At 45.9% G+C, this 12,116-nt stretch overlaps 1 protein-coding gene across 3 annotated transcripts in view; it reads right to left on the bottom strand.

Annotated features, from left to right (window-relative positions):
• The window catches only part of FBXL13 (F-box and leucine rich repeat protein 13), a 178,540-nt gene extending 166,426 nt beyond the window's left edge, over positions 1 to 12,114 (bottom strand). For all 3 annotated transcript variants that reach the window (XM_075857321.1, XM_075857322.1, XM_075857323.1), the window contains exon 1: positions 11,802 to 12,114. In XM_075857321.1, coding sequence (XP_075713436.1) covers positions 11,802 to 11,876 — 75 coding nt within the window. In that variant the 5' untranslated portion in view covers positions 11,877 to 12,114. The remainder of the gene's footprint in view (positions 1 to 11,801) is intronic.
• Positions 12,115 to 12,116: the final 2 nt, after the last annotated feature.

Genomic DNA, 12,116 nt, shown 5'->3' with positions numbered 1-12,116 from the left:
GTACATAAATCAAATATTATTTCTATTTTTCTAAAATGCCTAGTATTCTGCCTAAGATCTGACTAGAGAGTATAAAGCGCCACTATGCATGTAAATGATATTAAGCTAATTTGTATCAATGTTCTCACGATCGGTGGATGTCCCAGCGTTGGGGCCCCCAGCCATCAGAAAACGATCACCTATAATGTGGATTGGTGATAATTTATGATTTTGAGAATACCTCTTTAAACCAAACCTCACCACTTTCAAAAGTCACAAAGAGGGACAACCGACGGGTCATGGCAATTTTTTTCTTTAAAGGCACGCCTCTGATCCCACCCAATCCTCACCCATAGACACCCAGTTTAGCCCACACAGTATTATGCTCCCATAGTGCCTCCCGCACAGTATAATATCAAATAGCTGCTAGTATACAGTATAATGCCCCCATAGGTGCCACCATACAGTATACTGCCCCATAGATGCATCCATACAGTATAAAGCCAACATTGATGCCCCATGCAGTATAATGCCCATACAGATGCCCCCATACAGCATAATGCCCCCTTAGCTGCCTCCATACAGTATAATGACCCCTTAGCTGCCCCCATACAGTATAATGACCCCTTAGCTGCCCCTAGTGCCAGTACCCTTGTAGATAGTGACAGTGCCCATGTACATAGCGACAGTGTCCCCTGTAGATAGTGCCCCTATATATTTCCACAGTGTCCACGTAGATAGTGCCACACCCCCTTGAAGATAGCGCCCTCTGTAGATAGTGCCACACAGCTCCCCTCCCAGGTAGTGCCACACAGCCCCCCTTCCTGGTAGTGCCACAGAGCCCCTCCACCTGTAGTTAGCACCATTGGCACTCCCTCTAGGAGCTGAATCCCCAGCCAAGAGCATAGGCCGGGGATTCTGCTCCTAGATGGAAGCCCTGTTGTCACTGTCCATATATGGACAGTGACGTCAGTGGCTACTCCTTGAGCGGAATTCCCGTTTCTGACTCTGGCCAGGGATTCTGCTGCAGGAAGAGGCCCTGACGTCAATTCCATATATGGACAGTGACCTCAGGGGTTTCCACTAGGAGAGGAATCCCCGGCCAGATCATCGGCAACGGGGAATCCGCTCAAGAAGTAGCCACTAATTCTGAAGCAGGGAGCCACCAGCTCCCCACTTCAGAATTAGTTCAGAGCGGAGTAGCAGAGGGAGCTCTTACGCTCGCCGAGGACTTCACTAGCACAGCACTACTTTAAGCGCTGTACTCGGGAAGCCCTTGATGCTACTGTCCATATATGGACAGTGACGGCAGTGGCTACTCCTTAAAGAGGCTCTGTCACCAGATTTTGCAACCCCTATCTGCTATTGCAGCAGATCGGCGCTGCAATGTAGATTACAGTAACGTTTTTATTTTTAAAAAACAAGCATTTTTGGCCAAGTTATGACCATTTTTGTAGTTATACAAATTCTGCAGCAGCATCAGCGTTTGCAGGTAAGTAGCTACATCGACTTACCTGCTAACGCCGATTTTGCTGCAGAATCAACTGAAGCCTCTGGTGCCGATGTGTCCTCGCTCGTCTGACACGATGCAGGACCTGTGAGTGACGTCACAGCGTGATCTGGCAGAAGCTGGGCGTTCTGAAGAGAAGTGGATGATACTTCTCATCAGAACGCCCAGCTAGTAAAAGTATTAAAAATGCCCCGATGTACGCACATAATACACGCCCACTTGGACTTTTACTTTTAAACACACCCACTTGGACTTTTGCAAGCCTCATTTGCATAACTAAAAAAATGGTCATAACTTGGCCAAAAATGCTCGTTTTTAAAAAATAAAAACGTTACTGTTATCTACATTGCAGCGCCGATCTGCTGCAATAGCAGATAGGGGTTGCAAAATCTGGTGACAGAGCCTCTTTAAGTGGCATCCCGCATGTGACGTGCACGTACGTGATGGTGATCACGCACAATTAGCATGGAAGCTCATCTGTGACTGACAGCCAGGCTACCAATGACGGAGACTGGATAAATGCACCAATCTCTACCGTTTAACCCCTTAAATGCCATGGTTAATAGCGACCGGGCATTTAAAGGGAATGTGTTGCCAGAAAAACATGTTTTTTTTTTTAAAATTAAACATTTAGTGTGTGGGTGGTTAAACATTGTTCAAATTTTTATTTATTTTTTGCACGAGTCCAGGAAATATTATAAATTATTTCTAATTTATAATACTACCCATTTTTGGTCACTAGATGGAACTGTTCCCAAAATTGCAGCATTGCAACATTGGGTTAAAAGCCCTCGCTCTAGTGAGCTCTCAGCATCCTAGTGCCGGGATAAACGAGGGGTTTGAACGGTGTAACCTCCTATACTGTGTGTCGCCATTTTTTAAGGTAACCCACAGTGTAGTAGGTTTACATACAGTAGTAAACACACACAAACACGAACATACATTGAAATCTCTTACCTGCTCCTGCCGCCGCGGCTCCCTCCGGCCCGTCCGCTCCGTTTGCTGCCGCTAGTGCAAGTGCAGAAATCCGGAAGCCGCGACCGGAAGTAGTAATATTACTGTCCGGCCGCGACTTCCGGTCCACAGGAAAATGGCGCCGGACGGCGCCAATTTCGAATAGGACTGTGTGGGAGCGGCGCATGCGCAGTTCCCACACAGACGCCGTACACTGCAGTCAATGGGACGGGAGCCGTTCGCAGTCCCTATGGGACTGTGGCTGCCGTATTCCATGTCTGTATGTGTCGTTAATCGACACACACAGAAATGGAACAAAAAATGGCAGCCCCCATAGGGAAGAAAAAGTGTAAAAATAAGAAAAAGTAAAACACAAACACACAAATAAATATAAAAGTTTTTAATAAAGCACTAACATCTTTAACATATAAAAAAATAATTTCTGATGACACTGTTCCTTTAAATGTTTTGACAGTGGGAGGGAGTGTGTTAGGCCTCCAGCTGCCATGGAAACCTGTCAGCGGCCCGCGAACACTGACCGTCGACGGGTTGCCATGGCAGACGGGGGCCTAACGAAGGCCCTAAGGCCTGCCCTGGCTATAAGCATAGTTTTACACTGACAGGCAATAATGCTTTGGCATACTAAGTATACTAAAGCATTATATCTGCGATCAAAAGATCATATTATGAAGTTCCCTAGTGAACAGTAAAAATAAAACCATTTTTTTTACCATAAAAAGTTGTTTAATTTAATAAAAGTGTAAAAAAAGAACACTTATGGAATCGCTGCGATTCTAACAACCCGAAAAATAAAGTTAATACAGTAATCAAACCGCATGATAAACTGATAAACATCATACAAAAAATGCAAAAAACATTGGAGGAATTGCTTTTTTCCACCCCACCAGAAAAAAAAAGTATAAGAAAAGTTATTTAATAAGTCCCATGTACCCCAAAAGAGGAGTGATGAAAACGACACCTCTTCCCACAAAAAAACTAGCCCACCTATGGCTACATCGATTGAAAAATACAAAAGTTATGGCCCCCGGAATGCGGCGATGCAAAAACAAATAATTTTTGTTTTTATTGTGCAAAAGTAGTAAAACATAAAAACCTACACATATGTGGTATCGCCGTATTCGTACCAACCCTTAGAATAAAGGTAACATGTTATTTACGCCGCATAGTGAACAACCTAAATTTAAAACGTGAAAAACAAAGCTGGAATAGCTGTGTATTTCAATACCCTCCCGCAAAACAACAATCCCTCATACAGCTATGTTGACGGAAAAATAAAAAAGTTTTAACTCTTGGAATGTATGAAACGAAAATAGCCCTGGTCACTAAGGGGTTAAATAAAGAGGCTCTGTCACCACATTATAAGTGCCCTATCTCCTACATAAGGAGATCGGCGCTATAATGTAGGTGACAGCAGTGCTTTTTATTTAAAAAAACAATCTATTTTCACCACTTCATTAGCGATTTTAGATTTATGCTAATGAGTTGCTTAATGCCCAAGTGGGCGTATTTTTACTTTAGACCAAGTGGGCGTTGTACATGGAGTGTATGATGCTGACCAATCAGCGTCATGCACTCCTCTCCATTCATTTCCTCAGCGCATAGGGATCCTGTTATTTTTTAAATCAATCCAATTTTATTGATACGAACACAAAAATGAAATAACACATTAACATTCACATTACAATTTTCCAACATCGTATACAATTGTTACAGAATATCAAGAAATCCCCAACATCCCCCCTTTCCCCCCTCCCCGCACAGCCCCCCTCCATATCTCTACCCTTTGTTTCTAGCACCATTCCTGGTCAGAGCACATTTCTCTTATCAAGGTTCCCCACCACCCCTTCTTTGCTCCAGACTCTGTCACCTCCAGTTCCTCAGACGACTCTCGCCCTTAGTCTGCTTAGTTCAGGTGACCGCACCTCAGGTCAGGCCAGCCATCTGCTCCATTGTTTCTCAAATTTTTTTTCCGTGCCCCTTTTAGAAAATATCTTATGCTCCATCAGGATATTATAATTCAACATTCCTACAATTTCCCTCATCCCTGGTGGCTCCGCGTCCAGCCTGTGTTTAGCAATGCATTTCCTCATTTGATATAATATTTTGGCAATTGCCAGACTGCCATTCTGTCACTCTCCAATTCTCCCACCGCTCCCAACAACATAACTTTAGGGTCTGCCGCCAACTCCCGACCATACACCTGTTTTATCAGATCCAATATTTCCCCCCAAAGGGTCCTCAGGGCCTCACATGACCAAAACATATGCAATATGTCCGCCTTATCTTCCGTGCACCTAGGACATTTAGCATCCGCTCTAATACCCATCTGTTTTAATACCCACGGGGTGCGGTACACTCTATGTATCAGGAAGAGTTGTGATCTCCTCTGCGCCAGACTGAGTGATAAATGACATGTGGACGCTAATATCTCCTCCCACTCCTCCTCTGTTAATGGACCGACATCCAGTTCCCATTTTGCTTTTACCAGCACCATCGGGTTTCCCAGGTGTTTGGACAGTAAGCTCCTGTACGCCATTGAGATCAGGCCTTTGGTCGTGTCAGCCCGTCCCACATACTCTAGGACCCCAAGAGCACAGACCGTCAGGTCCACTACATGCGCCTGCGCCTGTAGGGCATGACGGATCTGCAAATATTGGTAAAACATATTGTGCTCCAGTGGAAATAGGTCTTTCAACTGCTGAAACGATCTCAGCCCATTATCATCATACAGGTGTTGTAATCGCCTAACCCCTTCCGATTCCCATTTTTGCATGCCCTCTAATTGGTATAGTTCCCACAAGACCGGATTATGCCATAGGGGAGTATATTTGGTACACATTCCCACTCCCAGGATCTGTTTGCATTGTCACCATATTTTATGTATCAGGAGTAATGTTGGTTTAGCACTCGCCAATCTCTTAAAGGTATGTGCTTCCAGACCCTCTAGGGGGTTGAGTCCTCCCCCCAAATATGACAATAAACGTGCGCTGGAGCCCCATGTCTCTGTGTCCTCCCACCCCTTAAACTATTGGCTCTGGGCAGCTAGATAATATATCCAGGCATTTGGCAGTGCGACCCCCCCTTCGTCTTTAGGCAATTGCAATTTCTCCAATTTAATCCTTGGAACCCCTTTTTTCCAGACCAGATCCCGAAAGAGATTGTGCATTCGTCTGAACCATTGCTTAGGCATACTGGGGAGTTATGAAGAATATATAAAACTTGAGGCATAAGGATCATCTTGATTAGATTAGTCCTCCCCAGAGCAGAAAGCGGGAGCCTGTTCCAGGCATCCACCTTATGTTTCACCTTGAGCAGTAGTGGTAAAACATTCAAAGACATATAGTCTTGGACCCTAGCTGTCACCTTAACCCCTAGGTATGTAAACTCAGATACTATCGGAATCCGGGGTCCCACTCCAGTATCTACAATATTCACTGTGTCAAGTGGCATCAGAGCAGACTTGGTCCAGTTAATATTTAATCCCGAGAACTCCCCAAACCTTGTGATCGTATCCATTACTACCTCCAGAGTGTTCTCAGTGTCCGTCATATATATTAAAATATCGTCCGCATATAGTGACATTTTTTCCTCCATTTCCCCATATTGCAAGCCTCTTATGCGCTCCTCCTGTCTTATAAGGCACGCCAATGGCTCTACCGCCAAGGCGAACAACAATGGTGACAGTGGGCATCCCTGGCGCGTACCCCGGGCCAGTGAAAATCTCTCGGACATTGCACCATTCACCCGTATGCGAGCTGTAGGGGCCACATACGGCAACTGTACCCACTTCACGAAGTTAGGGCCGAATCCCATATTTTCTATTACTCGCCATAAGTACCCCCATTCTACACAATCGAACGCTTTTGTGACGTCTAACGTTAGCACCGCCCTTCCTCCTTGATCATCCGGTGTCGCCTGAAGATTTAAAAACAGCCGCCTGAGGTTGACAGCCGTCGATTTGGAGGGCATGAACCCCGCTTGGTCTTCATGCACAACATGCTGTACCACCCTATTCAACCGCAGCGCCAATATCTTTGCCAAAATCTTAACATCCGATGTCAGCAAGGATATTGGTCTGTAGGACTCCTGTAATTGACTGTCTTTCCCCTCTTTCGGGAGAACCACTATCGTCGCCTCATATAGGGAGTCTGGTAGTTTACCTCTGTCAAAGCTATCCTGCAAAGTACTCAAGTATTGTGGCGCTAATTCCGTCCCATATTCCTTATAGATTTCCCCTGGTAACCCATCTGGACCCGGAGCTTTCTCATTTGCCATATGCCTTATCGCTTGTTCCAACTCCTCCAGTGAAATAGGTGCCTCCAAGCTTTCACGGTCCTCCCGGTCCAAGGTAGGCAAATGAATGTTTCCCAGATACTCGTCCAATTGCTGTGTTTCGTAATGCACTTTCTTTGGATGTGTATAGGTCAGTATAAAACCGCTGAAATATTTGCAAGATTTGCCCCGTGTCTGTCTCCACCCTCCCCCCTCCCCCCTAAGGCCATGAATAAAATTATTACTCCCATGCGGCTTTGCCATCCTAGCGAGTAGTCTCCCTGCCGTTTCCCCTTCTTCATAATATTTCTGTTTAAGGAATAATCGTTTATTATCCGCCATTGCTAGTTGGTGATTTTTTAACAACGTCTGTGCCTCCACCCAATGTCTAAGTGTCTCCTCGGACCCCTCTTCTACATGTCTCCCTTCTGTTTCTGTCACCCGATCCTCTAAACTTTATCCCAATTGCCTAGATTTAGTTTTTATTCGATTAATATGTTGAATGAATACTCCTCTCAACCATGCTTTCATGGCGTCCCATAACACCCCTCGCGGCACTGACTCAGTATTAAAATTGAAATATTCTTTTATCAAGTCCCGTATTTCCCCGCCATCCATCAATCTTAGCCAAAACGCATTCAGCTTCCAATTCCCGGGGTTCCTGGTGTGCCTTACACCCACTTCCAGCGTCACCGCCATCGGAGAGTGGTCTGACAACGCCCTCTGTAGATATTCAATTTGCACTATTTACGGCACTGCTGAAGCTGAGCATGCTACCATGTCTATTCGCGAAAGAGACTGAAATGTGGACGATGCACACGAGTACTGCCTCACCCCTGGATGTTTATCTCTCCAAATATCCCGCAAGCCCAATTCTTCCATTAATCTTCCAAAGGCAGTCAGCTCACCCCTTTGCCCTCCCCCTCCCCTATTAAACCTATCCAACCCTTCAGACATCACTGCATTAAAATCCCCCATCACAATTAGCGGTACCTCAGGCCACCTGGAAAGTTTCTCTGTAACTCGTTTTAGTACAATGCTAGAATAAGGCGGAGGGATATACAGCACTACCAGAATACACTCCCAATGATATATAGTACAGTGCACTCCCACATACCTCCCCTCCTCATCCATAAAAGACGAATGACAGACAAAGGGAAGACTCCTGTGTATCAGCAAACTCACCCCCCTAGAATAAGTCGTATGAAATGAGTGAATCCCATGTGCGATCCACACTCTCTGCAATAAGGACACAGATTCTCTGGTCAGATGCGTTTCTTGCAGCCCCACTATCAGGGCATTTTGCTGTTTAACCCAGTTAAAGATTGCCTGTCGTTTCTTAGCTTCCCGTATTCCCCGGACATTCCAGGATAGACATTTAACCGATCCCATCAGGCGCCATATCTTTGAGAAATCTGTTACTATTCCATCCTGCTCCAGTCAAGATATTAGGCCGTGCGTTCCCTCCCTCCTCCCCTCCCCCCCCCCAACAAAACCTCCCCTCCGAAAAGGGTCAGAGCGACATGTACTGTCTCTCCTATCCAGCAGAGACGCACCATAGTGCGAACTTTTGACATGCCCCATTGGCATCTGCCTTTGAACCATTTAACTTTCTCACCACTTCCAGTGAGCGCTGGCTCCCACTGCTATTCGTATGTAATAAACAATCCCACACAATCAGCAGAATTACAGATACATTAGGTACCCAGTAACAATCCCACAATAACATTGCCATCAAGTGCGGCCACTCTGTTAAAAGGATACCACCCTGCTGTGTTTCAGACATGGGTGTTCACACACTGAAGAACTGCATAAGAACATATAATGTGCTACAGTCCCGCAAACGCCAACATGGCTCCAGACTTCACCGCCCAGGCGGGCTTTCACGCATCTTCTTCTCCAGCCGGTCTCCGCAGCCGGGCCTCATTGCCATCCAGCCATCTGGCAGCCTCTCTGGAGTTCTCAAAGAATGAAGCAGTCCCAAATGCAACCACCCGCAATTTAGCCGGATACATCATGGAGTATGGTATGGACAAGTTCCTCAGACGCTTCTTTACGTCCCAATATTGCAGCCGCTTCTTCTGGACCTCCGCAGAGAAATCCGGATAAAAGGATATTTTGGCGCCATTAATAGAGATATCCTGCCGTTCCCTTGCCTTCGTCAGTATCTTGTCTCTGTCCTTGTAGTGTAACAGCTTCACCAAGACCTGTCTCGGGGGTCTCCCCGGTGGTCCCGGTCTGGTAGGTACTCTGTGCGCTCTTTCAACAGCATATAAAGGAGACAGCTCTTCCCGGCCAAACTGCTCCAGCAGCCATTTTTAAAAAAACTCATCCGAGTTATTGCCCTCCGTTTTTTCCGGCACTCCTACCAACCGCACGTTGTTTCTGCGTAACCGATATTCCAAATCATCTGCCTTAGCCTGCAGAGCTACCACTGCCAAGGACTGAGACTGCACATCACGCCTAAGCTCCGGCAGAACATCTTCCACTTCAGACACTCTCCCCTCAATAACTGTGGTTCTCTCTGCCACTTTCTGCAAATCATTTCTTAACAACAGAATATCCTCCTTCAGGCTTCCCATCTGCCCAGTCAGCATAGATAAGATCGAGGAGTTCTGCTTCACCGCAGCAAGTATGTCTGTGAGGGAAGGCTCCTTCACCTGGTCTCTCCTGCTATGCGTTCTGCCTCCATCTTCCTCAACGCGCCTGTCCCGCCGCTGACTCCCCAGCTCTTCCTCCTCCTCACTCACCGTGTCCTCTCCCAGCACGGAGTATCTGGAGCCCGAGGCCATGCTGTCTGCCTTCCCACTGCTAGCCACCAGCGTCTTGCCTGCTGCAGATCCGCTCGCACGAGGGGTTCTTGCAAATCTCTCCAGCCTGTCTGCTGTTTCAGACCGCATGTGCCTGCTCCTGCATTCAGTCTCCTCGGCGCCATCTTGTCTTCTCGGCCCCGGACTCGCCGGCGGCGTTTTTTAGAACAGGTCATTGCAGCTGTGTTAAGCGGTATCGACTCCTCCAGCTTCCCAGCCTCCTGGTCGGTGAATATTACCGGGTAAATCAGGGATAATCAGTACTTTCAGGATGAATACAGCAGGAGCTCCAGCCACACACGTCCTCTTACATCTGCTGCTAGGCCACGCCATAGGGATCCTGTTAGATCCTTATGTGCTGTCTTATACTAACACATTAAGGCTGGGTTCACACGACCTATTTTCAGACGTAACGAGGCGTATTATGCCTCGTTTTACGTCTGAAAATAGGGCTACAATACGTCGGCAAACATCTGCCCATTCATTTGAATGGGTTTGCCGACGTACTGTGCAGACGACCTGTAATTTACACGTCGTCGTTTGACAGATGTCAAACGACGACGCGTAAATTGACTGCCTCGGCAAAGAAGTGCAGGGCACTTCTTTGCAACGTAATTTGAGCCGTTCTTCATTGAAGTCAATGAAGCACAGCTCAAGAATTACAAGCGTCACAGACGCCTCGCATAATACGAGGAGCTTTTACGTCTGAAACGACGCAGCCGTTTTCTCCTGAAAACAGTCTGTCTTTTCAGACGTAAAAGCTATCTAGCGTGTGCACATACCCTAACAATACTGAAGTGTTTAGACAGTTAATAGACATTCCACGGGATGTCTATTCATTCACTGCACTTCGTTACTGTTTCTGTGGTAGTTACAGCAGAGCAAAGCGTAATCTCGTTGTAACCTGTCATTTACCGCGTAATCTCGAGGGATTACGCTTCTTCTGCTATAACTACCATAGACAGAGTAACGAAGTGCAGAGATTGTGAATAGACATCCCGTGGAATGTCTATTCACTGTCTAAACACTTCAGTATTGTTAATGTGTTAGTATAAGACAGCACATAAGGATCTAGCAGGATCCCTATGCGCTGCCTAAATGAATGGAGAGAAGTGTATGACGCTGATTGGTCACTGATTGGTCAGCGTCATACACTCCTCTGTACCACGCCCACTTGGTCTAAAGTAAAAACACGCCCACTTGGGCAATAAGCAACTCATTAGCATAAATCTAAAATCGCTAATAAAGTGGTGAAAATAGATCGTTTTTTTCAAATAAAAAGCATTACTGTCACCTACATTATAGCGCCGATGTCCTTATGTAGGAGATAGGGCACTTATAATGTGGTGACAGAGACTCTTTAACAACAACTTTATGGAAAAGGCCTGAAAGAAGTGTGAATAGAGCCTTACCTGGCTAAGTCTACATGTGACAATTACCTGATAGTCCATTTCTCAATGGTGGTTTATCCAGAAAGAAGCTATCTATGCACGGTCTGTGAGGTGAATCTGAACACAAAGAGCTGCAGTGTAAAGCATGAAAGAGGGATAGAGCAGGTGCAGCAGGTGTGTTTCAGACTACCTACGAAATGTCATATTCTCAAACAGTAAGGGTATGTTCTCACGGAAAACCAAAACCGGACGTAAAATACGGAGCTATTTTCAAGCAAAGCCCCTGATTTTCAGCCGTTTTTTAAGCAACTTGCGTTTTTTTACGCCCGTTTTTTGGAGCCGTTTTTCTATTGAGTCAATGAAAAACAGCTCAAGAAGTGACATGCACTTCTTTTTACGGGACGTTTTATTAAGCGCCCTTATCTGAAAATGAGGCACAAAATAACGCCCCGCTGGAACAGAACGCCGTATTTTCCATTGCAATCAATGGGCAGATGTTTGTATGCGTTCTGCTTCTGATTTCTCAGCCGTCTTTCAAGACGTTTATGTATCTAATATTTTATGATCAACGCATAATCGTAACAAACGAAGAACGCTTTCATAAACAAAATGATCTATAGCAATACAGTCACTTTCTATAGGATTGTTCTCATGATCTCACATTAATTATCCTTCACGACTGATCTGCTCGTCAAACATTTTACAAGATCACCAATAAAAGGACTTCACTTTGTTACTACGAATACAATGATTTCAGGGAGATAACCTGATACATCTAGGCCAACTTCATGTTTTATGGAACTGCATCTCAACCAAGAAGGTTGTGACAAACAGCTGGTCAGAGTGGCAGTGATTTGTTGTTACCTCGTAGATGTGGGGCAGGGAGTGCTGCTTGATGTAGTTCCTTAGCTGGGCATCTGCATTACGTAGAGATGCCATGTTATAGTTGTGTGAGTGCTTGTCACCCCATTCAGCGTCCTGACACAGGAAAGTGGCGTCTACTGTCCCCTAGCAACCACCCAAACCTTGCTGAGGGACAGCTACACCCCTCCCCTAATGAACCCGCCCATTTCCAGCAACGAACAATAATATATTGACATGGATGAGACACGACACGACACGACATAGAGCGACGAGGTTTACAACGCAGCGATAGTGCGACGGCTGCATGCGCCTCAC

Source organism: Rhinoderma darwinii, chromosome 3 (assembly GCF_050947455.1).
Source record: "Rhinoderma darwinii isolate aRhiDar2 chromosome 3, aRhiDar2.hap1, whole genome shotgun sequence".
NCBI classification, from domain to species: domain Eukaryota; kingdom Metazoa; phylum Chordata; class Amphibia; order Anura; family Rhinodermatidae; genus Rhinoderma; species Rhinoderma darwinii.
This window is presented reverse-complemented; position numbering and strand designations above follow the sequence as displayed.